This window comes from Pongo abelii, chromosome 7 (genome assembly GCF_028885655.2).
Source record: "Pongo abelii isolate AG06213 chromosome 7, NHGRI_mPonAbe1-v2.0_pri, whole genome shotgun sequence".
Lineage (NCBI taxonomy): Eukaryota > Metazoa > Chordata > Mammalia > Primates > Hominidae > Pongo > Pongo abelii.
Genome location: NC_071992.2, coordinates 139,327,488 through 139,355,209, shown reverse-complemented (window position 1 = coordinate 139,355,209; position 27,722 = coordinate 139,327,488). Strand labels below are relative to the sequence as shown.

At 42.1% G+C, this 27,722-nt stretch overlaps 1 protein-coding gene across 2 annotated transcripts in view; it reads left to right on the top strand.

Annotated features, from left to right (window-relative positions):
- The window catches only part of DERL1 (derlin 1), a 28,911-nt gene extending 7,838 nt beyond the window's left edge, over positions 1–21,073 (top strand). The window contains 7 exon segments of one of the 2 annotated variants that reach the window (NM_001132379.1): positions 3,770–3,881; positions 9,414–9,478; positions 10,722–10,748; positions 11,644–11,739; positions 12,923–12,975; positions 15,102–15,212; positions 18,819–21,069. In NM_001132379.1, the coding sequence (NP_001125851.1) occupies positions 3,770–3,881; positions 9,414–9,478; positions 10,722–10,748; positions 11,644–11,739; positions 12,923–12,975; positions 15,102–15,212; positions 18,819–18,957 (603 nt within the window). In that variant the 3' untranslated portion in view covers positions 18,958–21,069. 2 annotated transcript variants of the gene reach the window in all.
- The last annotated feature ends 6,649 nt before the right edge of the window (positions 21,074–27,722 follow it).

Sequence of the window (27,722 nt, the reverse complement as noted above, 5' to 3'; positions counted from 1 at the left end):
TTTAAAAAAAAACAGTAACTATGGAAATTGAGGCTCGGAAGTGGTGACTTATAAGCAAAAACTTAAACCCAGGTCTTCTCAAGTCATCTCCAGTTCCCTTTCCACTAAACTATCCTGTTTCTGTGATAAAGTTGTGAATAAATCAAACCAAATGTTAACCTGTTTTATTTTTCTGGTTTAATACACGTTTCTTGGAAAGTCACTTTTTTGGTATGCACATCGCATTTCACTCTACAAGGAATTAAGCTCTGAGGGTTACATTCCTGTACTTGGAGAATGGAACTGGCCAGTCTGTATGTGGCCAGTCCCTGTGACTGACGTCCTCCATTCCAGCCACACTTGAATTGTTAGCAGTACCCATTCAGTTATTGTGCTCTTGCAATTCTTGGGGCCTTTGTAACAAGTCCACATGTCCCCTCCCTTGTACCAACCCTTTCTTCCTTTGACAGCCTTCCCCACTACTCTGAGGAATTCACGGGCCATGTCTTTTGTGCTTGGTACATGCTAGTGTGCAGTGAGATAGACCCATGTCTCTCACACCAGAAGCCAGCATTTTGCTGCCATTTCCAAAAGTTTAGGAAGGCCATCTACTTCAGTCACTATTTAGCATTGTTCTGGTGGGGGTGCCAGCCAGTGAATTAGACAAGAATGAAATAAGATACAAAAGTTTATTTACAGCTAGGGTTGTATGCTTGGAAAGCCCAAGAAGCTCAATTTTCTTTTTTGTTGAGACAGAGTTTCGCTCTTGTTGCCCAGGCTGGAGTGCAATGGCGTGATCTCGGCTCACTGCAACCTCTGCCTCTTGGATTCAAGCGATTCTCCTGTCTCAGCCTCCCGAGTAGCTGGGATTACAGGCATGTGCCACCACGCCCGGCTAATTTTGTGTTTTTAGTAGAGACGAGGTTTCTCCACGTTGGTCAGGCTGGTCTCCAACTCCCGACCTCAGGTGATCTGCCCGCCTCGGCCTCCCAAAGTGCTTGGATTACAGGCATGAGCCACTGCGACCAGCTGAAGCTCAATTTTCAATATTGTAGGCAGTAAGATACTCAGCTTTTGTGGTTAGGTATAAAAAGATAGAAAGAGATAGCTCTATAGACAACTCTAAAAACTATGAAAAACTTCTTGGCTGGGAATTATATCAGTATCACATGGATATAATAAAAGAATGGTTCTAATTCATTTAGAAAAATAAAATATTGAGACTAACCAAGACAATTGTGACAACTGTCGAAGAAAAAAAGGGGGAGATATTATTTAGCTGTTTAACTTTACCAGCTATTAAAATATATTATAAAAGGAATAGAAATTAGGCTAGGCCCAGTGGCTCACGCCTATAATCCCAGCACTTTGGGAGGCTGAAGTGGGAGCATCATTTGAGGCTGGTAGTTTGAGACCAGCCTGGACAACATAGGGAGAGCCCGTCTCAAAAAAAAAAAAAAAAAGTTAACCAGGTGTGATGGTACACGCCTGTAGTCCTAGCCACTTGGGAGGCTGAGTGGAGAATTGCTTGAACCCAGAAATTTGAGGTTACAGTGAGCTGTGGTCACGACACTGCACTCCAGCCTGAGCAACAGACTGAGACTTTGTCTCAAAAAAAAAAAAAAAAAGAAAAAATAGAAATTAAAATAACTTGATATTGGCATAGGAACCAATTCCAAACAGAATGGTGTTAAAGTAGACCTTAATATAAAAGAGACTAGAGTATAAATGTTCAATGAAAGTAGTTTTTCAAATAATTGGAAAAAATGTGGGTTACTCTGTAAATGGGGTTGGGAAAACTGGGTGACCATTTAGAAAAACAGTTGGATCTCTTCCTCATTCCTTGGATGCACCTTGAAAGTGCTAAAATAAAACCGTGAATGCTTACATTCTTGGAGCGAAAAGACTTTCTAAACATGACACATCATGGATACATTTGCCTACATTTAGTTAAACCTCTGTATGTCAAAATATGGCAAAAGCACCATGAAAGTCTAATGACAGATCAGAAAATGCTTGCAATGATGAGAAAGAGAAATTTCATAATGTATGAGGAAATGCAGCCAGGTGCGATGGCTCATGCCTGTAATCCCAGCACTTTGGGAGGCCAGGGCAGGTGGATCGCTTGAGCTCAGGAGTTTGAGACCAGCCTGGGCAACATCATGAGACCCTGTGTCTACAAAGAAATATAAAAATTAGCCAGGTGTGGTGGTGCATGCCGGTAGTCCCAGCTACTTGGGAGGCTGAGGTGGGAGAATCACCTGAGTCTAGGAGGTGGAGGTTGTAGTGAGCTAAGATCATGCCACTGCACTCCAGCCTGGGCATCAGAGCAAGATCCTATCTCGGGGGGGGAAAAAAAAGAAATCTAAATCCAGAAGAACAAATGAATAAAGGAAATGCTTAGGTTTTTAAAACATGAAAAGGTGCTTGACTTCTCATAATGCAAATAAAAATTAGTTTTCAGATTGGTGAATATATAATACATGAAATGGTGAGAGTATGGAGAGAAGACAGGATTCATCTACTTTTTAGGAGGAAGTATAAATTGAGCAAACATTTTTGTAGGCATTTGGCAGTATCTACCAAAATAAATGCTTATGTCTGTTGCTCTAGCAGATTTATTGACAGGAACTTATTCTGTATATGCACATATAAAGAGGATATACAAGAATATTCATTGTGGCATTGTAACAGTTTAAACAAAAGTTTAGACATTCACATACAAGGAATACTATGAAGCCAATTAAAATATTTTGTAGGGAATGAACTAAGGTATAAAACTGTGCCATATAGAGTAGGATAAAGAAGAATGAGTAATAGTAGCATGTATTTCTTAGAGGAAATAGAAGACACTGATCAGCTGTTGTTGGAACTGGGAGACTGGAGGTTGGGAATGAGGCTTACTTGTTACTTTATTATTTAATTTATTTTAATTAAATTAAATTTAATTTTTTTGAGACGGAGTTTCGCTCTTGTCACCCAGGCTGGAGAGCAATGGTGCGGTCTTGGCTTACTGCAACCTCCGCCTCCTGGGTTCAGGTGATTCTCCTGCTTCAGCCTCCTGAGCAGCTGAGATTACAGGCGCCCGCCACCACACCTGGCTAATTTTTGTAATTTTATTAGAGACGGCGTTTCACCATGTTGGCCTGGCTGGTCTTGAACTTTTGACCTCCGGTGATATGCCCGCCTCGGCTTCCTAAAGTGCTGGGATTACAGGCATGAGCCACCGAACCTGGCCTACTTGTTACTTTAGACCCTTTTTATGTTTTGTTTGTTTTTTCAGGGAAATGTTTTTAAAGAAAAAGTGCCCCTATTGCCTATTTAGTGCATTGGTTTGAATAAAAAATTGTTGTTTTACTTCTGCCTTTGAATGTCGCATTTTTGGACAAGGTTTGTCATTCCAGAATATTCTTTCCCTAAATAGAGGCATTACTGTACTGTTGGAAATTAAGCCTTTGTAATTCATTTTTTGATGTAGGCATAATTGTATGCCTGATCTCAGTAAAGACTAACCATATACTCATATAGTATTGATTTTGTTTCAACTTGTTTAGAAATATTTGTTGCTTATTTTATGATGTCGTTTTATTCCATCGATTTGCAAAGTGATGTGATTGTATTTGGTGTGAACACTTTTCTTCAGTTGTTTTCTTGAGTTGTGTTGGTAGGATCACTTTCATACCTCTCATTGAGGAGGATGCTTTGCAGGGGTTAATTTTGTTTAGTTAAAAGGGAAAGAAATAACCAGGCTTACAGAAACTAACAGCTGTGTTTATTTTGATCTGGACAGATTTGGAGGCCAATCACTGCCACCTTTTATTTCCCTGTGGGTCCAGGAACTGGATTTCTTTATTTGGTCAATTTATATTTCTTATATCATTATTCTACGCGACTTGAAACAGGTATGTTACCCATAGTTGTTTTAAGCATTGTTTATTTCTCATTTACTAATCCATGTGTTTACTTTGGAGGAATTTGGAGGGCAGTTAGCATTACAAAAAGAAGCTGCATAAGGATAGTAAATGCTCGGTGACTGTGCCAGGACTGCACCAGGCACTTAGCTTACTCAATTTTTAATCCTCACAACATCCTGAGGTATAAGTAGCAGTGTTACCATTTTATAGATGCAAAAAGTAGCAGATCAGAGGTTGACATGTCTTGTCCATCTCCTTAGTGGCTGAGCTGTGTGCCTTTCATTTATTTTGATGGTCTCATTTCTTTTGCAGCAGTCCTTGTCCTTCAGTGCAGAATTGGGCTGGAGTATATATGTCTCCTAGATTGGGGTTGAAAAACATTAATTTATGTAATTAAAAGCCTAGATTGATTCTCTAATTGAAAAACTCAACTCTAAAATACAGTATATAGCCAAGATTTAATAATATATGGTAGTTTATCAGGTATGAGTACCAGTGTAATATTTTATTTTATTTATTTATTTATTTTTTTGAGACAGTCTTGCTCCATTGCCCAGGCTGGAGTGCAGTGGTGCCATCTCAGTTCACTGTAGCCTCTGCCTCTCGGGTTCCAGCAATTCTCATGCCTTAGCCTCCTGAGTAGCTGAGATTACAGACACCTGCCACCATACCCGGCTAATTTTTGTATTTTTAGTAGAGACGGGGTTTTACCCTGTTGGCCAGGCTGGTCTCAAACTCCTGACCTCAAGTGATCCGCCTGCCTCGGCCTCCCAAAGTGCTGGGATTACAGGTGTGAGCCAATGCGCCCAGCCAACCTACGTAATATTATGGATAAGTTCGAAAAATCTTTTCATAAAAGTGTCTTACCGAATTGTCATTTATTTCCTACAATACCTTATATGCTGTCTGAGTCACTTACACTAAAGAAACAATACATCAATACACTGTGTTACAATATGGATATAATTTTGTTAAATTTAAATGACTGAAAAGGCTGACTGACTTCAGGGACTTTATAAACTTGCTGGCTGTTACCTCAGGATAGAGAACTCTGAACTACCCTTAAGTGTAAGTCAGTGCTCATATGGTTGAGAATTGCGAATCAGTCTCATCACTGCAGGGAAATAGTAGGATGGGTATTTGATGTCAAGTAACATTTTTCCTTAGATTGGCATTTGCTTTTAGGTTCTTTTTAAAAAGAAAGAAATTGTATTAATACAAAGTGTAAGGTCACAGACTATTATATTACTATTGGGAGGAACCTAGTTTATTTCCTGAGTTTTACCAAAAGATGAATAGGAGATTCAAGGAAGTGAAGTAACTTGGCAGAAGTGAAACTGACAACTAGGCCTCTCACCACCATATCAGGGGTTTGATCTTTAAATCTACGAGAATATGTGATTTTTATTCTCCTTTGTTCCAGTTGGACCCGTAATGATACTGAGTGCTTAGCAGTCTGCCTTTCTGGTATAACTTAATTGAGGATTAATTTGTTAGAGTAATTTTTTTTTTTTTGAGACAAGGTCTTGCTCTGTCACCCAGGCTGGAGTATAGTGGCACAGTCATGGCTCCTTGCAGCCTTGACTGCCTGGGTTCAAGTGATCCTCCCACCTTACCCTCCCTAGTAGCTACAAGTATGGGTGTTAAGCTGCCACACCTGGCTGACTTTTGTATTTTTTGTAGAGATGGGGTTTCACCATGTTGCCCAGCCTGGTCTTGAACTCCTGGGCTCAAGAGATCTGCCCACCTTGACCTCCCAAAATGCTGGGATTACAGGCGTGAGCCACTGTGCCCAGCTGGAGTAATTATTTTATATTGATAGTAAACATTATATCAATAGTAAAATAGATTAAGTGTGGATGATCTGTGATCAGTTATTTAAAATTTTATTCTGGAAAATTTTTCAAACATATGCAAAAGTGGAGGGAAAAGTCAATGAAGCTTTTTTCTTTTTACTGAGACCAAATTCACGTAACGTAAAATTCATCATTTTAACCATTTTAAGGTGTACAATTCAGTGGTCTTTAGTATATTCACAATGTTATGCAGCCATCACCACAATCTAATTCCAGAACATTTTCATCATTCCCTAAAAAAGCCAAAGCAGTCACTCTACCTCCCACTTTCCCTCCTCCCAGTCTCTGGCAACCACTAATCTACTTTCCGTGTATATGGATTTACCTATTCAGGACATTTCATATGTCCTTTGGTGACTGGCTTCTTTCACTTAGCACAATGTTTTTAAGGTTCATCCCTGTCATGGTGTGTGTCAGTACGAACCCCTCCTTAACCATCTAATGGTTATCACCCCTAATAGTTATCTCATAGCCAGTCTTGTTTTATTTATATCTATTGCTGTCCTCCACCCCTGATTATTTGAAGCAAAATGCCAGACATTTCATTTGTAAATATTTCAGAATTTAACTCTGAACTATAAGGACTTAAAACATAATTCTAATGCTGTTGTTAAACCTAAATTGCAATAATTCCATGGCCACTTTTTTTTTTTTTGGGAGATACAGTTTCACTCTGTCACCCAGGTGGGAGTGCAGTAGTGTGATCTCAGCTCACTGCAACCTCTGCCTCCTGGGTTCAAGTGATTCTCGTGCCTCAGGCTCCCGAGTAGCTGGGATTATGGGTGCACACCACCACATCTGGCTAATTTTTGTGTTTTTGGTAGAGATGGCATTTCGCCATGTTGGCCAAGCTGGTCTTGAACTCCTGACCTTAGGTGATCCACCTGCCTCAGCCTCCCAAAGTACTGGGATTACAGGCATGAGCCACTGCGCCTGGCCAATGGCCACTTTTTATTTTTAATTGTCTTCTTGTGCTTTGAATCCCTTTACCCAATCCTATTACCTGGTCAGGTAATACAACAAATTGTAATGTTATTCTCCCTGAATACCAATTTAGGACAAATTTGTGGGATTATTAGGTCACTGGTCTCTTTTATTTGCTTTGATTTTTATAAGTTGCCCCCTCATTCCCTACTTAACAACTACAGAGCATTTTGAAAGGCTTGAACTGAGAGGCATTTTTTAACAGCTTTATTGAGATATAATTCACATACCGTACAATGTACCCGTTTAAAGTATACACAATTCATTGGTTTTTAGTATATTGACAGATTTGTACAGTCATTATCACACCCATTTTTATAATATTTCACCACCCCCAAAAGAAACCCTACCATTAGCAGCCATTCTCCCTTTTCATTTAATCCCTTCCTCCCCCGCACCCTTAGGAAACCACTGATTTTTTTTTTTTTTTTTTTTTTTTTTTGAGACAGAGTCTCACTCTGTCGCCCAGGCTGGAGTGCACTGGCACTGTCTTGGCTCTTTGCAACTTCTGCATCTCGGGTTGAAGCAATTCTCATGCCTCAGCCTCCTGAGTAGCTGGGACTACAGGCATGCACCACCACATCCGGCTAATTTTTGTATTTTTAGTAGACAGGTTTTCACCATGTTGGCCAGGCTGGTCTCAAACTCCTGACCTCAAGTGATTCACCCACCTCAGCCTCCCAAAGTGCTGGTATTACAGGCGTGAGCCACTGTACCTGACCAAAACTGCTGATCTTATTGACTCTTTAGATTTGCCTGTTCTGGGCATTTCTTAAAATCACACAGTATTTTGTTGCCTTTTGTGACTTACGTCTTTTACATACCATAATGTTTTCAAGATTCTTCCATATAGCCTGTATCAGTACTTCATTCCATTTTATTACCATTAAGATTCCATCGTATGGATATACCTCATTTTGTTTATTCAGTCATCAGTTGATAGACATTTGACTTGGTTTCATTTTTTGGCCATTGTGAATAATAGCTGCTATGAACGTGTAGAGAGGAACTTTTGAGATCATTCTATTTAACGCTCTTATTTCATAGATAAGAAAACAGTGATCTGGAGTGGTGGTGACATGTCCCAAAAGTTGCAAAGCTCTTTGAGTTAACGCAGTTAGGACTGGAACCCAGGTTCACTGATCCCCAGTTTTCTGTCAACCACACAGCTTTAAGTTAACATCTTGACAAAATGTTTGCCACCTGAATATTTTCCTGCCTGGCTAAATTGTTAGTTATATAGCAGAGTTGGCTTATTTATGAGGTTTCTGATTTGAACTGGAAGACTGTAATTTGAAACCAGTTAATTTGTAAATTCGCAGTTGCAAGCGTGTCAGATAATATAGTGCTGTAATTTGTATGGTTACAATATTTTAAGTACTCAGTCTAAAGACTCCTTAGGAATCAGACAGCCAAAGCCACATCAAAAGAATCACAGCTATTATTAAAATTCGGAAAGTGTGTTAGAATTTCAGCTGTGATTAATCATTGTGATCCTCTAGCATTAGGCCTGCTTAACACTGTGGCTGAAGTGTGCTTTGAGGTATCAAGGGAGAAATAAAGGAGAGTAGAAGACACTTTTGCTGGAAACCTATTTTCTTTTAGATATATCTTTTTGCCTTACTGACACTTGTTGGTTTTCTTTTTTTAAATTGACTAGCTGTATCATGTAACTGTGAGGGGGTGTGGAACGGGGAGGGAAAGTAACTTTCAAGCTAGAGTGATCTTACAGTCATTTCTGTTTCTTTTTTTTTTTTTTTGCTTCTCTTTAAGTCTTCTAACTGAAGGCATTAGGAATCATGCTTATATGAGAGGCCATTGTTGAATATTCTGCCCAGTAAGGCATATGGCAAGCACTGTGCTAGTAATTTCATGTCACTCTGGTTCTAACAAGCTCTATGACTTTGGTCATGTGACTTTAACTCCGCATCTGTAAGAAGCAGGTCGTAGGTCTTTCCATTCTCCCTTCCAGATGCAGTATGAGGACTGAGTCAGAGGCTATGGAAAGGTTTGGCTGACGCTTTATTCCCTCCTTCCCCCACATTGTTTTCCCTTGGTAGAATGTAAGTCTTTGGAAGACAGAGACTTTCTTTTTCAGTATCTAAGGCCAGTGTGGTACAGGTGGTTGTGTGTGTGTATGTGTGTTTCTGATAATAATGGTAAGTACCTCCCAGCATAGCTATGCTGGGGGAGACACAATAGGAGACAAAACAGGCATGGTTCCTCCTCTGACAGAACTTACGGTCTAGTGGAGGAGGACAGGGATCAAGCATGTAATCCTGAATGCGGCCATCAGGTCACGGCGAGAGCCAAGAAGGAAAGGCTGACAGGCTGGGAGGGAGCTTGGGGGGCCTCACTGGTCTTTGGGATACAGGGCTCAGAAGCTGTGGAATTGACTGTACTTTCTCTGGGTCTATTTTAGCCTGTGGTAGTCAGAGCATGTCACTTACTGGAATTCAGTTAGGAGAGCATAGATTAACCTTACTCAGGTAACTTTGATTCAGGGCTTTATTGGGGACATTGTTTAGATATTTAAAAAAATTCACTTTTCTAGAGAGGAGTGGTTTTTAAAATGTTCTCATTGTGGCTTTTTCTATAACTTTTTGAAGTGTTTCTCTATGTAGATGTTACTTTGTTGTGAAATTCTGAACCATGACATTTGGCTTGTTTTTGTTTCCAGGAGCTTTTGATGGGAGGCCAGCAGACTATTTATTCATGCTCCTCTTTAACTGGATTTGCATCGTGGTATCCTTCAGTCTGTGATTTTGGGCCAGAAATAAACCAGTTTTTTTCCAGGTTTGGGGAGATAGACCATATTCTATAAACATTTCAAATTACAATATTTGCATCTTGGTTGACTATAGTTAATAAGAATAATTAAAGTTTTTTTTAAAAAAACTAGTAAATCATATAGCCCTTGAGTGATGCATTCTCTTACCATTTGTGGGATTTTTTTCCACCTTTGGTTGAGTAGTTTTATGACTGTTCCCTCTTCTTGTTCCCAGTTCTCTGTGTTCTCATGTGTGACAGCTTGTTGACCGAGGCACAAAGAGAGTCCGTGCCATGAGACAGCTTTTGAAATCTGTGGTCCTTATCAGAAAATTAATTTACAACCAGCATCCTTTTCTGACTTCATTGCTGTCCTTCTCTTGGGGTCCTACATAGTAATTCAGTCCCTCTGTGAAGCACCCAGCTCTGGGAAGGGACACAGTACGTTTCTCTGCTTTGTATCAATAGCAGTTGTCAGCACCCCTCCAACTGCAGGACTCTTACAGATGGTGAGAGCAGCAGCAGCTCTCGATGTCTCAGGTCCTGTGCAAAACTGGTGAGCTCAAAATTGCCTTTGGGCTCAGCTTCCATTTAAACTTGGCTGAGGGCCAGAAAATGTGGCACTGTGGATGCCCTTTCTCCTCCTTTGAGGGAAGGAAAAAAATATTTTGGACTTTAACCATGCTATAGAGTCCCGAGAATGTAAGTAGAATGATTATTTCCTTCAAAGGCTACAGGCATCTTCATCCTTTATTTGAAGGAGAGATGTTAAAATGCAATAGCAGAGAAAAAGGATGCCAGATGACCAGACTAAGTCATATGCTGAAGCTGTTGATTTCTACTATGTCCTTGTCATAGTATCGTCTAATGGAATATGCATAATGAAGATTAGATACCTTCGTGTTGTGGAATGTTTTAAGCAATCTGAACTGTAGAAAAGTATTTTCCTTCAGAACACTGGAATTAACTTTAAAAATTTTTTAATTAAAAAAAATATATATAAATTAGTGATGGGGTCTTGCTATGTTGCCCAGGCTGGTCTGGAACTCCTGGCCTCAAGCAGTCCTCCCATCTTGGCCTTCCAAAGTACAGAGATTACAAGCATGAGCCAAATTACACCTGGCCAAGTGAATTTTTAAATGGGAGGAAAATAACCACATCAGTCTTGACTAGGTACAGAATGCTTTTTTATGTCTGATCTTTAACTTTACAAACCAAGATTACTGGCTTAGCAATGGATATGCAGGTAAGTGTCCGTTTAAACTATCTATTTGCCCTTTTATTTGTTTCAAATATACTATTAGTGGCCTTTGTCAGAAGTTGAAATTGCATTAACTATGGGGTTAATTATGTGGTATTTTGAAATTATAGAATTATAGCTGTTTTATTTATTTATTTATGAGATGGAGTCTTGCTGTGTTGCCCAGGCTGGAGTGCAGTGGCTTGATCTTGGCTCACTGCAACCTCCTCCTCCCGGGTTCAAGTGATTCTCCTGCCTCAGCTTCCCATGTAGCTGGGATTACAGATGCACGCCACCACGCCCGGCTAATTTTTGTATTTTTAGTAGAGATGGGGTTTCACCATGTCACCAGGCTGGTCTTGAGCTCCTGACCTCATGATCCGCCTGCCTCGGCCTCCCAAAGTGCTGGGATTACAGGCGTGAGCCACCGTGCCTGGCCTATAGCTGTTTTATTTTGAGGATCTTAAGTCAGCTAAATCTTTGAAGATCTTACATGAGTTATCTAAATCATTGCTTTCCTTGCTCATTTCTGGCCTCTTTTTGGTGTTTGAACGTTGACAATAATGGTTGTCTAGTATTTTCTAGGCATGTATATGGATGTTTTTTAAAAATTGAGATTATATGGTAATGCTTTTTTGCTTACTTTTTGTAAATAACAGAGCTTGACTCTTACATTTCTGAATCCATCTAAAATAATATAGTTTTGTTGTATTTTATTATAGGATTTTGTAGTATTCATTGTATAATAAATAATAGGATCAATTTATAATTCTGATCAGTTGAGTTTCCCTTTACCCAGGTGAGGATTGTTGTGAAGAGGCGGGGGTAAAAAGCATAGTAGATGTACACCTTTTTTAAGTGCCTCTGGAGCCTGGTTTTTACATGTTGACTTCTTTTGCAGTTGCTGATGATTCCTCTGATCATGTCAGTACTTTATGTCTGGGCCCAGCTGAACAGAGACATGATTGTATCATTTTGGTTTGGAACACGATTTAAGGTACTTTGCCTTGGTTAGAAAAGTGTCGTTTTCATTTGTCTGCAGAAATCCCTCTTCAGTCCAGAGATGTACTTTCTGACTCATCCAGAAGAGGTCACTGCAGAGCAGTGTACCATAGGCAAGCGCCTTTCTGCCCTCCTCAATCCCAGCTCTATTTAATTAGCCAACCTGGAGTCCGTTGCTGGCCTTTGTTTCTTCACTCCCTCTGTACCTCGGGCCTCTCAAGGATATGTCCCTGAGTGATCTTATGTGTCTGTGTTAGAGAGAAGGGGAGATAACTCATGTGAAACCCTGCTTTAAAAATCTGTTCTTATCTCTCCCTCGTTCCCTGTTATTTGCTTTATACTGTAGCTGAAACAGATTGTTTTTACCCCCAAACACTTCTCTTTGTACATTCTTTCACAATTCCCCACCTGTAACATCTTGATTCTCTTCTTCGTATAAATCCTACCCGTTCTTAATTTGAGTTGGAACTGAACATGTTTCCTGAATCTCCTGCCTAGAATTAGTCTTACGTTTGGGCTTTTTCAATACTTTGTGCTTCTCTTTAGTACTTAGCACATGTAGCTGTAAAGTTATTTAAGTATAACCCTCTCTTTCCTAGTTGTGAAGTTTCTTGCAACTCCTTTAGCTCTTGGTATGATGTCTTGGATTTGGTAAGGGGCTCAAATGTTGAGTTCATCTGGAGAGCTTTCTTATTTGGGAGAGTATTAGTTTAAGATATCAATGCTTAATGAGATAAAAATTCAGAGGAATTTTGCAAGATATATAAAAAAAGAACCTAAAAAGATGGGGTATGTTTATTTTATTTGTAACAATTTGTTGGCTGGAATCTTAGTGTGATTCTCTTATGGGCCTTGCTTTTAGTAGCATCTGTAGGACACTCATCTGCTTTTTGAAGCTGTTTGTTTATAGCAATTCAGCAGGGCCTGTATTGCATCAGACCTGTGGGCAAAGTACTGTGTCCTTCCAGTTACAAATACACAATTAAGTCTAGTTTTGGATAGGAAGGTTTAAGTATAGTGGGAATAATGCTAGATTGATCTGAGAAATTTTGCAGTGACCTTCCAGAGGATTTATATAAAGCCCTTGTCAGTGTATCCTTACCCACTTTAGTCCCTGTAGTAGCTGTGTCCTCGTCAGGTGTGGCTACTCACATTTGCATATATTCATTCCATCCTAGGCCTGCTATTTACCCTGGGTTATCCTTGGATTCAACTATATCATCGGAGGCTCGTAAGTGATATTAGATTTATTTAATTGGAAACTAATCCTTGGAAAATTTCCATTAGTTTTTATCTTTCTCTAACCTTTATACAACTTTAAAGAATCTCAACATTGACGCATTAGAACCTTATACTTATGGAATAATTTCACTTCGATTGAATTGATTAGATTGCAGGGCTTTAAGCATATTTAACATTGAATGGTTGTGATTTTGTTAACTTATTGTTACACACAGTATGTTCCTATGTGTATAGTATAGGAATAAATATGTATTTCTGGATTCACTATTCTGATTGGGCAAACAGAGACCTAATTTTTGTCTGAGTTGACTCCTCTAAGAGCTATGTATAAAATCACTATGTCTTATATTCTTAAGGCATTTCCAGAATGCCTTGGAAACTGCCGATTGGTCATAGAAATCCAGATTCTTAGATAGGATATAATTTTGCAAGTGGTTTGATAATACAGAACTTTTTTTTTTTTTTTGAGACGAAGTTTCACTTTTGTTGCCCAGGCTGGAGTGCAATGATGCGATCTTGGCTCATTGTAACCTCTGCCTCATGGGTTCAAGCAATTCTCCTGCCTCAGCCACCTGAGTAGTTGGGATTACAGGCGCCCTCCCCCATGCCTGGCTATTTTTTTTTTTTTGGTATTTTTAGTAGAGATGGGGCTTTGCCATGTTTGCCAGGCTGGTCTCAAACTCCTGACCTCAAATGATCTGCCTGCCTTGGCCTCCCAAAGTGCTGGGATTACAGGCATGAGCCACCATGCCTGGATGATAATACAGAACTTTTGGCCAACCAGGGTCGAATATCTAGTCTATTGGTCAGGAATTAGAGCTAGACATAGGAATACCTTTAATTTATCCAGTCAGAATTTTAAAGGGAGGATACCAAGATGCAACTTCTCTAAGAACTCCCATTTCTTCATTTTTTCTGTTTATTTATTTACTTATTTATTTTTTCAAGATGGGGTCTCGCTCTGTCACTGAGGTTAGAGTGCAGTGGCGCGATCTTGGCTCACTGCAACCTCTGCTCCCAGGTTCAAGCAATTCTCATGCCTCAGCCTCCCGAGTAGCTAGGATTACAGGCCTGCACCACCACACCCAGCTAATTTTTGTATTTTTTGTAGAGATGAGGTTTCGCTATGTTGACCAGGCTGATCTTGAACTTCTGACCTCAAATGATCCGCTCTCCTTGGCCTCCCAAAGTGCTGGGATTGCAGGCATGAGCCACTGCACCCAGCCAGAGCTCCGATTTCTTATACTACAAACTACTTTTAATATTTCAATCCATTTTTATACTGCTGGTTCTTCATGTGTCTGACATATTTGCTCTGTGTGATCCTGACTTCTTCTGCATATTGTTGGGGAGAAGTGAATGAATGGAGCAGACTGTTTAGAGCAAAGCATGTTCTGAACTTGGTAAAGCTGCTCTTCCACCCAGGAAGGTGAAGTCTGAAGTAGTTGCAGGTGTTGATTTGCCCCTGATGGGAATCATGTTGCAGGTGAAGACAAAGAGGATATGTAATAGTAACAGTAGATCTATACACTCTTGAGGTGACCTGTATGTAAGCCAAGGGAAAACTAAAGGTCAGCGTTGATTTCAGGGTGCAAGTCGGCTTTCCTAAGTGATGTCTGTGGTGTCTTACACTCAAGGGTACAAGAGGCAAGGGAGAAGCGCTTAATGGCTCCAGGAAAGGGGGAACAGGCATTTATTGTTCCTCTTTTCCTTACTCCCGTGCTTCTCTCTTGGTAGCCTTCATGTTTGCCCACATTTTATAAATACAATATTCATGACCGAAAGCATTCAGAAGCATGCTTTGCAACTTCCCCAACTCTTGAGACAGGAAGTAGCAAAAACAATATTTTGAGGATGGGCTGGTGCTTGAAAGAGATGTCAGAGGGGCTGCTGGCCTTGAAGAGCGGCAGGCCTCATTGGTTCAGCAGGACTGATTTCCCGTCTCCCTCAGAATGCATTTGCCACCCAGACTACAAAAGGGCTCATTGTCAGCTCTCACAGATTCCCAGGGACTAAATGGGTTTCCTTGAAGGCTCTTTTCCTTACGCTATTAGTTAAAACTTGGTGCATCTCTATTGCTTGAATGTCTTTAAACTCATTTGGCTCTCTTTGCAGGGTAATCAATGAGCTTATTGGAAATCTGGTTGGACATCTTTATTTTTTCCTAATGTTCAGATACCCAATGGACTTGGGAGGAAGAAATTTTCTATCCACACCTCAGTTTTTGTAAGTGTTTTTGTCCTGTCTCATCTAACATTTTACTGCCTGTGTTCTTAGTGCATCCTAATGAGAGCTCCATGAGGAGTATGATTTACCCCTATGCCCCATCTGATGGAGAAACCTGAGGCAACAAATGACTTACCCTAGTCACACAGTCACAGGAAGTTAGGGATTAAAGCCTAGGCTCAGTTGCCTTCTTGTTACTCTTTTAGCCAGGGACCACTGACAACTAGATTCCAACATTACAGGAGGCATCTCAGCTCACTGAGCCTGCTGAGGGACCTGATGCAACTCCAGAGTGCGAAACAGTGGGCTGGGGAATGGGCAGAGTCACAGGATAGTGGGGAGTCTTTTCTTGGCCCATCAGTTTTTACCCATGATTTTGCCCAAGGAAGGGTAAGTTAGCGTGTTGGTCAGCAATTTTAAACATTTTTATATTAAATACTATGGAGTAGACATTTTACAGGACTGTTCAGAGTTAAAATGAGAGACTTGAGGTTTGTATAGTCCCAACCCCCTGGGAGTTTGTGCTCTTTATCTGCTTTTAGGGTTTACTGAAGTGGGATGGTAAGGGCAACAGCTTTGATTTTTGAGACAAACTTGGGTTTGAATCCCAGTCCCCTCAGATAGTTTTTATATTGGGAAAGTTACTTAATCAAACCTCCAAGCTTCAGTTTGCAAGCCTGTAAATTGTGGGGGAAGCCCCTGTCTCACAGGACGGCATGAGGTAAGATACACTGTTGGGAAGCACAGTAGTGGGTTCTCGGTAAGTAAAGCTAGCTGCCATATTCCTAAAGGTAGGGGTGGGAGAGCAGGATTTTGACGAGCTGAGAGGAGACGCGCACACACCCAGAAACATGTAATAGTCGTGTGACCGTTCTGTCAGTGAGGCAAAAGGCTGTCAAAGAAGGGGCCAGTTAAATCACCATCTGGGTGTCACAGCCTGCCTGACAATCACACCTGATCTCATATCAGGGATATGCAGTAATAGCTTGCATTTGAAAGCTTTAAAAAAACAAACAAACCAAACCCTTCCACATCTTGCTAATTTTAATGTTTTGCAGTTCTGTCATTCCTCTAAGGGATCAGTGAGGGCAGTAAAACTTGAGCAGGCCTCCTCTTTCTCCCTTCCTTTTATAGGATAGGGGTATGTTTTTCAAAGACTTTTCAAATTGTGAATTGTAATATACAGAGATATACCATATTGGTGGTTGTGGTGTGTGTGTTTTTCTTTAAGAGAATAAAAAGAAACTTGTTTCTCTTCTGAGCCTTGAATTGCCTTCAGGCTAAAAAAACAAATGACCAATCTGGTTTCTAATTATCAAAGGACATAATAACAGCAGGTTTGGCTTTCTGATCTAGGTTTATCAAGTAGGATGGCAGATGCATCAATTAAAAAAAGCTTGATGCTTTTGGGGGGCAGCCAACAGTTACTTTACTTTAAATGGCCATATTCTAACTTAACGGCTTGTAGTTACTTCTCAGTTGTGGGCAACACAGGGTACAAGATTCTAGTGGCAAAATCAGCAGAGCCCTGGAGCCTGCCTTCCACTTGAACTTTCTCTGTTGGTGGAAGTCCTTCTGCTAAATTTTGCATAAAGATCAGATGACAAAATATAGCTCCTTGCAAAAGCAGTAACTGCTTTGAAATTACCATAAATTTTTGTTGATTATGTATAATTGGGTATCTTTTTATACTAATTATTTGCATTTAATTTCACTAGCTACTTAAGCAGTGGAGATGGCTTCCATATTGTCTTAGAGTGAGTAGCAAAGCAAGACAGCCCTAGCATTGCCTTCTGCAAGTGTTCTATTTTATTATGTACTTTGGAGGAATATTATTGTACCAGAAGGCATGGATGTTGAGAAACCAGCACTTGTAAAATACATTTTGATTTAATGGTAAAGCTGTATTTGTTTAAAATGGAGGAGGTGAGTATAGGAAGGTATAACTGCTTTTCTAAATGGAATGCTGATACATTTGTATCACCATTTTCCATTCCATTTAGAGTAGTTATATCTTCTCTGTACACACTAAATTTTGTGTTTAAAAGGGGTTTTTGGCCAGGCGTGGTTGCTCACGTTGGTAATCCCAGCATTTTGGGAGGCCGACAGGGGCGGATCATGAGGTCAGGAGATCAAGACCATCCTGGCCAACATGGTGAAACCCTGGCTCTACTAAAAATACAAAAATTAGCTGGGCATGGTGGCGGGCGCCTGTTGTCCCAGCTACTCGGGAGGCTGTGGCAGGAGAATCGCTTGAACCCGTGAGGTGGAGGTTGCAGTGAGCTGAGATCATGCTACTGCACTCCAGCCTGGCGACACAGTAAGACTCCGTCTCAAAAAAAAAAAAAAAAAAAACGAGTTGTTGTCTGTTTTGGGAAGAGGCATGAAGGTATCGAATATGATGTAAACAGACTCCAGTCACTGACTGCTGTCCCTTCCCAGGCAGGAGGCATGTAGTATAACAAGTAGTGCAGGGCGCAGGCTCTGGAGCCAGGCTGACTAGGTTGGAATCCTGTCACTTTTGAAGCGCTTCACTCAGTGTTGGCTCAATTTTCTTGTTTATAAAACAGGAGTAATAGTAATGCCTACCTCATGGGGTTGTTGTGAAGATCAGATGAATTTATAAGCAGGCAGCACCTAGTGTAAGGTAATGCTCACTGAGTAAATTCACATAGTAACTGCTCTAGTATAAGGTCAGGTATAAAGCCTGTCCTCTTCAGGGTTTCTGCTGTGGACAAGTCACCTGTCATGACTTACTCTTGCTGCCAAGAAGGGTTTAAGTGGAGGTATCAGAACATGCTCTCTGCCTTCAAGCAAAATTTTAAACATTAGGATCTGCTAAGTGGAATAGGTTTAAACACATTCTCAGTTTACTAATAAAAGAGTCAAGGATGGGAAATAGTTGGAAAATACTATTGAGAGTGTAGGCTTGGGTTTAAGTTCTCTTAGCTGTTCCGTGAACTCTTAGTTTATTAATTCTAAGGTGGGAAATCATCTAACTTTCTGGGGCCCCAGCTCTCCCACCATCTGTGAGAAGGGAAGAATGTACCTGGAAGGCAGAGTCTGAATAAATTTTAAAACATACCCATACTTCCAACATAGAAAGCCTTCTTCCCCCGTCTCCTTTGATGGGCTCAGCTGAGAGCCTTTTAGAAATGCTGTGCAAGGCTCAAACACGCAGGCTGTGGATTTGGCCTTTGAAAGTGAATGTATTTTGTATCCTTTGATCCAGTTTGAGCCATATTTAGATATACCAAGATGCTATCAGTCATTCTTTGGTTGCTGGGCTTGTGGGTGTAATATTTTTGTTTCCATACTGTTCTGCATGGATTACTTTTATAAGCAGAGAAAAAAACGTTCAGAGTGTGAATTTAGCTGAAATCTGAATACATTTAAGAAACACGAAAAACGAATGCCGTCTGTGGTCAGGTCATGGAGCTGAGTACAGAAAAGACAAAGTTAAATAAGACATTGTCCCTCGCCGCCTTCAACATGACAAGTGCCATGGGAACAGCAGGAGAGGGAGGTGTTCTCGGAGGTCAGATAACTATGTGGAAGTGACTTTGTTCTCTTCTCTGCCTTTGTGTCCCCGTCTTTCTGCACCAGGTACCGCTGGCTGCCCAGTAGGAGAGGAGGAGTATCAGGATTTGGTGTGCCCCCTGCTAGCATGAGGCGAGCTGCTGATCAGAATGGCGGAGGCGGGAGACACAACTGGGGCCAGGGCTTTCGACTTGGAGACCAGTGAAGGGGCGGCCTCGGGCAGCCGCTCCTCTCAAGCCACATTTCCTCCCAGTGCTGGGTGCGCTTAACAACCGCGTTCTGGCTAACACTGTTGGACCTGACCCACACTGAATGTAGTCTTTCAGTACGAGACAAAGTTTCTTAAATCCTGAAGAAAAATATAAGTGTTCCACAAGTTTCACGATTCTCATTCAAGTCCTTACTGCTGTGAAGAACAAATACCAACTGTGCAAATTGCAAAACTGACTACATTTTTTGGTGTCTTCTCTTCTCCCCTTTCCGTCTGAATAATGGGTTTTAGCGGGTCCTAGTCTGCTGGCATTGAGCTGGGGAGCTGGGGCTGGGTCACCAAACCCTTCTCAAAAGGACCCTTATCTCTTTCTTGCACACATGCCTCCCTCCCGCTTGTCCCAACCCCCACATTTGCAACTAGAAGAGGTTGCCCATAAAATTGCTCTGCCCTTGACAGGTTCTGTTATTTATTGACTTTTGCCAAGGCTTGGTCACAACAATCATATTCATGTAATTTTCCCCCTTTGGTGGCAGAACTGTAGCAATAGGGGGAGAAGACTGAAGCAGCGGATGAAGTGCTTTCTCAGCTTTTGGAATTGCTTCGACCTGACATCCGTTGTAACCGTTTGCCACCTCTTCAGATGTTTTTATAAAAAAGTACCACTGAGTCAGTGAGGGCCACAGATTGGTATTAATGAGATATGAGGGTGGTTGCTGGGTGTTTTTTTCCTGAGTTAAGTGATCAAGACTGTAGTGGAGTTGCATCTAACATGGGTTAGGTTTAAACCATGGGAGATGCAACCCCTTTGCATTTCATATGTAGGGCATACTGGCTTTGTGCAGCCAGAGTAGTTGGGTTGCTTTGTGTTAGGAGGATCCAGATCATGTTGGCTACAGGGAGATGCTCTCTTTGAGAGGCTCCTGGGCATTGATTCCATTTCAATCTCATTCTGGATATGTGTTCATTGAGTAAAGGAGGAGAGATCCTCATACACTATTTAAATGTCATTTTTTTGCCTATCCCCCATTTTTTGGTCATGTTTGAATTAATCGTGAGGAAGGTGCAGCTCCTCTCTGCACATAGATCATGTTTTAAAGCTAATGTAAGCACATCTAAGGGAATAACATGATTTAAGGTTGAAATGGCTTTAGAATCATTTGGGTTTGAGGGTGTGTTATTTTGAGTCATGAATGTATAAGCTCTGTGAATCAGACCAGCTTAAATACCCACAACTTTTTTTTCGTAGGTGGGCTTTTCCTGTCAGAGCTTGGCTCATAACCAAATAAAGTTTTTTTGAAGGCCGTGGCTTTTCACACAGTTATTTTATTTTATGACGTTATCTGAAAGCAGACTGTTAGGAGCAGTATTGAGTGGCCGTCATACTTTGAGGCAACTAAAAAGGCTTCAAACGTTTTGATCAGTTTCTTTTCAGGAAACACTGTGCTCTAACAGTATGACTATTCTTTTCCCCGCTCTTAAGCAATGTGATGTGTGTTATCCTAGGAAATGAGAGTTGGCAAACAACTTCTCATTTTGAATAGAGTTTGTGTGTACCTCTCCATATTTAATTTATATGATAAAATAGGTGGGGAGAGTCTGAACCTTAACCGTCATATGTTTTGTTGTTGATCTGTGGCCACAATAAAGTTTACTTGTAAAATTTTAGAGGCCATTACTCCAATTATGTTGCATGTACACTCATTGTACAGGCGTGGAGACTCATTGTATGTACAAGAATATTCTGACAGTGAGTGACCTGGAGTCTCTGGTGTACCCTCTTACCAGTCAGCTGCCTGTGAGCAGTCTTTTTTTCCTAAAGGTTTACAAGTATTTAGAACTCTTCAGTTCAGGGCAAAATGTTCATGAAGTTATTCCTCTTAAACATGGTTAGGAAGCTGATGACGTTATTGATTTTGTCTGGATTATCTTTCTGGAATAATTTTACCAAAACAAGCTATTTGAGTTTTGACTTGACAAGGCAAAACATGACAGTGGATTCTCTTTACAAATGGAAAAAAAAAATCCTTATTTTGTATAAAGGACTTCCCTTTTTGTAAACTAATCCTTTTTATTGGTAAAAATTGTAAATTAAAATGTGCAACTTGAAGGTTGTCTGTGTTAAGTTTCCATGTCCCTGCTCTGCTGTCTCTTAGATATCACATAATTTGTGTAACCAGTTATCTCTTGAAGAGCATTTAGGAAGTACCCAGTATATTTTGCTGGATTAATTCCTGGATGCAGAATTCCTGGGTTTTCATTTTAATGAAGGAGGATGCTTGCTAACTTTGAGTGAGCAGTCATATCTGATTGTAGCATGCTTTATGGCATTTTTATAGCTTCTACCCATGGATCTGAGCCCTGGAACTTTATAAAATTAGTTTAATCCTGTTTCCTCATAAGGCACACACAGACTAGACAGCAGGTGCCATGACATTCCTGAGCCTTTTTTTTTTTTTTCCTCGAGGGTGAACATCCCAGTCTGTATCTTGGGACTTCGACAGGCCAACTTCACTCATCACAAGGTGAGGTGACAGGAACCAGGTTGTATGTATGTCCCTCTTCTATTACTGGGGAAATACTGAAGCAATAGAAAAAGATCCTGCTTATTTAGAAGGACACATTGCCAGTATCATTGTGTTCTAAGCTACCTTTTGAATGACATGGATCTAATAATAGGCAATGTTGCAGTTGCCAACATCTTCGTTTATTGCCAACTCTGTTTCTGAGGTCCCTGCCCCTCTTACACTTTCAGCAGTAACAACACTGAATAACTAACCTTTGGGAGAAGTTACTCCTTTCTGGACTTTATACTGTTTGTATCTTAGAAGGCTGGGCTGAGCAAACGGGTTTACTGGCAGTTTACTTGTTTGCCTTCCAGAGTGACTGGTGATCAGAATTGGCCAGGAATACCATGTCCTGTGTTTACTTCTTTCTTCACCCTCCCTCCCACCTTCCCTCCCTGTCCCTCCCCTCCCCCTCCCGCCCTCCCTTCCTCTCTCCCTCTCTCCCTCTCTGTCTCTTCTTTCTTTGTTTTTTTGAGACAGGATCTCACTCTGTCACCCAGGTTGGAGTGTAGTGGCATGATCTCGGCTCGCTGCAACCTCTGCCTCCCAGGTTCAAATGATCCTCCCACCTCAGCCTCCTGAGTAGCTGGGACCACAAGTGTGTGCCACCACACTTGGCTAATTTTTTGTATTTTTGGTCGAGATGGAGTTTCACCATGTTGCCCAGGCTGATCTTAAACTCCTGAGCTCAGGCAAGCCACCTGCCTCGGCCTCCCAAAGTGCTGGGATTACAGGCCTGAACCACGGTGCCCAGCCTTTCCCATGATTTATATGTGTGGTTTAAACCTAGGCTCCTTCCCATATGGTCCCCTTATCTCACATCAACTCTGCTTGTTCCAGTAGGAACGCCATGTTCAGGGGCACACCTGGGCACTGGGCATTAATGTGCCAGGTACTTTATGAAAAAGCCTCCAATTTATGGTTTTTAAAATCTGGCTATACATAAGCATTAAACTTGAGATTTAAAAAAAAAATGCAGGTATCTTGGTTCATTCCTATTCTACACACTTTTGAAGTTGATTCTGACGTTCAGTTGGATTTGGGAACTTGTGTTTAAACAAACTTGTGAAATAGTATTATCCCCATTTTCCACATGAGGAAACTGAAGCTTCAAGTGTCTTGATTAAAATCAGGCAGTGGCCAGGTACGGTGGCTCACACCTGTAATCCCTGCTGTTTGGGAGGCCGAGGTGGGTGGACCTTCTGAGGTTGGGAGTTCGAGACCAGCCTGACCAACATGGAGAAACCCCGTCTCTACTAAAAATACAAAAATTAGCTGTGTGTGGTGGCGTATACCTGTAATCCCAGCTACTCGGGAGGCTGAGGCAGGAGAATGACTTGAACCCAGGAGGTGGAGGTTGCAGTGAGCCGAGATTTTGCCATTGCACTCCAGCTTAGGCAACAAGAGCAAAACTCCATATCAAAAAAAAAATAAGCTAGAAGGTGCCAAAGACAGGATATGAACCTCTGTTGCAGCTTTTCAGTGAAGGAAGCCAAAGCAGATGCAAATAGACAATGTCTCTGTCTTCATGATGCGTCCTTTCTACTGAGGCAGTCAGCTTGGCCCATTGTAGGGACTCATATTTGTTTAATAAGCAAACAAGTCATTATAATACAATTCAGCAAACTACCAGAATAAAAGGAAGTAAATTTCTTGGATGAGAGGCTAGGTCTTGAAAGATTGATGGACAGTTCTGGTCAAGATGGAGGAAGCCACTCGTTCTGGGTGGATTTAGAAACAGCAGCAGCAAGAGCAGAAACTTGGGAAGAGAGAACCGTGTGCCCGGACCTGTAGAATACAGGTAGGGAGTGGCAGGGAAAGGGATTGGAAAGATAGATCGGGGCTTGTATCAGGAAAACCGTTTTGTGTGATTGCTTGAACTTCAATCTGCAGGCAGTGGGGAACATTGAAAGGCCTTCGTGTTTGGTCTTTAAAAAGTAGCTGGCAGCCAGGTGTGGTGGCTCACACCTGTAATTCCAGCACTTTGGGAGGCTGAGGCTGGTGGATCACCTGAGGTCAGGAGTTCGAGACCAGCCTGGCCAACATGGCAAAACCCCATCTCTACTAAAAACGCAAAAAATTAGCCGGGCCTGATGGCGGATGCCTGTAATCCCAGCTACTCGGGAGGCTGAGGCAGGAGAATCGCTTGAACCTGGAAGGCGGAGGTTGCAGTGAGCTGAGATCATACCATTGCACTCCAGCCTGGGCAACAAGAGTGAAACTTCCTCTCAAAACAAAAAACAAAAAAGTAGCTGGCTGCCCCGTGGGGAGTAGAGGGAGAAGGCTGGGGAGAGGAGAAATGAGATAAGATGACCACATTTTGTGTTGGTTGCTGTGATGCAGGTTTAAGGGAAGAGTCGGTTTAAACAAAGGCAGTGGGATTGGGGACTGGATTGGAGGGACCTCGCAGACAGAGAGTTGCTGGCACTCAGTGAGGAAAAGGAGGGCTTTCTCGAAGGGGTTTCCATTGGCGATCAGGGCTGGGATCTGTGTTTCACACACAAGCTGGGTAAAATGCTATTTCTGGCTGTTGGTGCTGCAGCCATTGTAGATAATTAGGTGCTGGCATCCTAACCTGGAAACCTGGCCACTATTTGTAAGTATATTTCTGTGGAAAAAACATTGTGAGCTCCAAATCCATCAACTTGAATGAAAATGAACTTTTAAAATATGATGTCTTCCTGAAATGGGAACAGCTTTGCAGAAGGCCCCAGTGAAGAAGAAGCAATTCTCTTGATTCTATCACCAGCATTTAGGGCCCAGTTTAAACGTCATTTCATCAAGGAGAGGGCTATTAGACCTGCAGGCAAGGTGAAATGTCTTCTCACGTAGCCACTGGCACGCTGATCTCTGCCTTTGACGCTTGTTCCACCTGTGATCATTTGCTTAATATCCCTCCCATGGCTTGTAACCATCCTCAGGACGGGGACCGCATCTTATTTATAGCTGTTTCCCAGTGCGTAGCACAGGCCTGCCACGTACAGGTGCTTAAGTGTCTCTTGCACTGAACTGAAATTTGGCCTGTGTAGGAATTTGTCCTGCTTAGGGAGAGAGCTAATAATGGCCAAGTCTCCCAGGAGCATTGAATGTTTTTTTTTGTTGTTCATCTAAGGGAATCATAATCCCTGGAACAGGGTATTAGAACAGGTTAGAGATAATGGGAAGAATGGACTCAAAATTAAAATACTTAAAATAAATGAGCAGCAAAGCAGCTTCTATCTGCAGTGTGTAATCTGCTAATGGGTATGAGTACTGGGGTGATTTGGGCAAAAGGAGACTTGGTACAGAGTGAAGGCAGGCAAGAACACTTGGGAAGATTAATTGAAGGTATAAATTTAGCTTTCTCTCCCCCAAGGAATTCCCCAGTGGCTCGTACAAATTCACGTGTATTTAGAGAGAAGGAGAAACCCCTACCATGTCATCACGGCCAGAGAGACCCACAGGGAGTACAGAATTAAATCTAGGTGCAAGGCGTAAGGATTGCTTAGGAAATGTTTACTGAGCTCAGTGTGTCATTTGAAGCCTTAACCTGACCCAGATGAATCTGATCTCTCTTTTCTGTCAGTGTGTTGGCCTTTTCCTGAGGGCTGGCACTAAGTGTCCTTGGTGGTTAAGGGCAGTCACTGTTAGCTTAAGGGAGCCTTTGGATTTTGATCATTACTGTCTTGATGTAGAAGTAGGCTCTAAGGATTTAACAAGGTGCCTCTGTCTCCACAGCCAGGCCCTCATCTGCTCTAAGCCAGTTTTCTCTTGGAGGTGCCCAGACCCCATACTGGGGAGGAGGGATTGGGACTTTTCATGATCACAGGCATCAGGTAGGGTTTTCTGATTGCAGGTACCCAAAAAGGACCCTCGCTAAGTTAAGCAAAAGATAATTTATTGGAAGGATATAGAATAGCTCACAGATTCTAAGGGCCTGCTGAGAACCCTCACATGGATGGGGGACCAGGGAGCCAGGCAGTAGGCATTGATCTCATCACATATCTTGCTGGGCTAAACCAGCTTCATCTTTGATTCTATTCTTGTATCTCTCCCTTTTAGGATTTGACTCCCAAGACACTGACCCAGCTTGGACCTGGTGCCTCTCCTGTGGCTAGGAATGCAGGGAAAAACATTTGACTGACAGTCCCATTATGGCTACCCTCAACAGGAGAGAGGCAATTTTCCAAAAGCAAATCAAAGTGCTCTTGCCATAAGAAGGAGGAAACGGATGCTGGCTGCCTAAAGAGCCCTACCTGGCCCACTAGAGCATGCAAGCCACATGTTGGGCCTCCTGTGAGGAGCCTCTGGCTTTGCCTCCTTCCAGCCCAGGACAAGATAGTATTTCCTTCTGTCTCCTCAGTCTAGCTCGTCTACTGAGCATTTGCAAGCAATGTGTGCTTTGCTGAAGATTTTGGGGGAGAGGGTGGAGAGCGTTGACACTGAACATCACAGGGAAAGGGACTTCCCATGCTTGAGGGCAGGTGCTGTGTCTGTCCCATTCATCATCACATCCTTAACACCTAGCAGAAAGCTTGGCATGAGTGAGCTTTTTGAGATAAATATTTGTTGAAGAAATGAATACATTTTATAACCTAAATTCATTTTAGCTATCAACTGGCTCCCTCCCTTTCTTCTCCAAATCCTTCCCCCGTGTGGCCTCTCCCTCTAATGTCTTGGTCAGTTTAGCTCTCTGGCCCCAAACCTCTGTACTCAGTCAAACAAAAGCCTTGCAGCAAGTCGGACCTACCCGCCATAGAAAGGCTCATCAGAGTTCTTCACCAGATACAGAGCAAGACTCTAGGTCAGGGAAGCAGGTGGATTTTGTTTTAAAAAAATTAAGAGTTGGGCGCAGTGGCTCACGCCTGTAATCCCAGCACTTTGGGAGGCCAAGGCGGGAGGATCATGGGGTCAGGCGTTCGAGACCAGCCTGGCCAACATAGGGAAACCGCGTCTCTACTAAAAATACAAAAAATTAGCCAGGCGTGGTGGCAGGTGCCTATAATCTTAGCTACTTGGGAGGCTGAGGCAGGAGAATAGTTTGAACCCGGGAGGCAGAGGTTGCAGCGAGCCGAGATCGTGTCACTGCACTCCAGCTCAGGCGACAGTGCGAGACTCCATCTCAAAAAAAAAAAAAAATTAAGATTATTTCCTATATACCTACTACTCAAATTCTGCTATACCCTCTCTAGTGTGTTGAATGATATATAGGCTGAGCATGGTGGCTCATGCCTGTAATCCCATCACTTTGGGAGGCCAAGGAGGGCAGGTCACTTGAGCTCAGGAGTTCAAGACCAGCCTGGGCAGCATGGCAAAACCTCAGCTCTACAAAAAATACAAAAAATTAGCCATGCGTGGTGGTGCACATCTGTGGTCCCAGCTACTCAGGAGGCTGAGGTGGGAGATTGCTTGAGCCCAGGAGGTCAAGGCTGCAGTAAGCTGTGATCATGCCACTGCACTCCAGCCTGGGTGAAAGAGTGAGATACTATCAAAAAAAAAAAAAAAAAAAAGACATATACATGTCCTAATTCCCAGAACCTATGAATATGACCTTATTTGGAAAACGAAAGGTCTTTGCGTAAGGATTTTGAGATGAAGAGGTCATCCTGGATTATCCTGGTGGGCCCTGAGTCCATTGACAAGTGTCCTATAAGAGATTTGACAGAAGAGGAGAAAACATAGGCATGTAGAAAGGAGAAGGTGATGTGGCCGTGCAGGCAGAGATTGGAGTGATGTGGCCACAAGCCAAGCAAGCCAAACAACACCCGGGGCCACCGGAAGCTGGAAGAGGCAAGGCACAGACTCTTTCCTCGAGCCCTTGGAGGATGTGTGGTCTTGCTGATACCTTGAGCTCAGACTTCTGGCCTCCAGAACTGGAGAACTCCAGAAATGTAGAACAATTTCTATTGTTTTACATCATCAAGTTTGTGGTAATTTGCTCCAGCAGCCTAGGAAACTAATACACCCTTAAAGTAGTGTATAACCTCCTCACCATCTTCTCTCAGCTCTTTGAATGCAACATGCCCCTTTCTGCCTTTCAGACATGGCACACTCTCAACTCTATCTCTGGCAAGGGACATTGGTAGTCACATTTCATCACTTCAGGTGAGCCATTCAGGCTCTGCCCAGCACAGAAACATGCATGGGCGGGCGTGGTGGCTCACGCCTGTAATCCCAGCACTTTGGGAGGCCGAGGTGGGTGGATCACTTGAG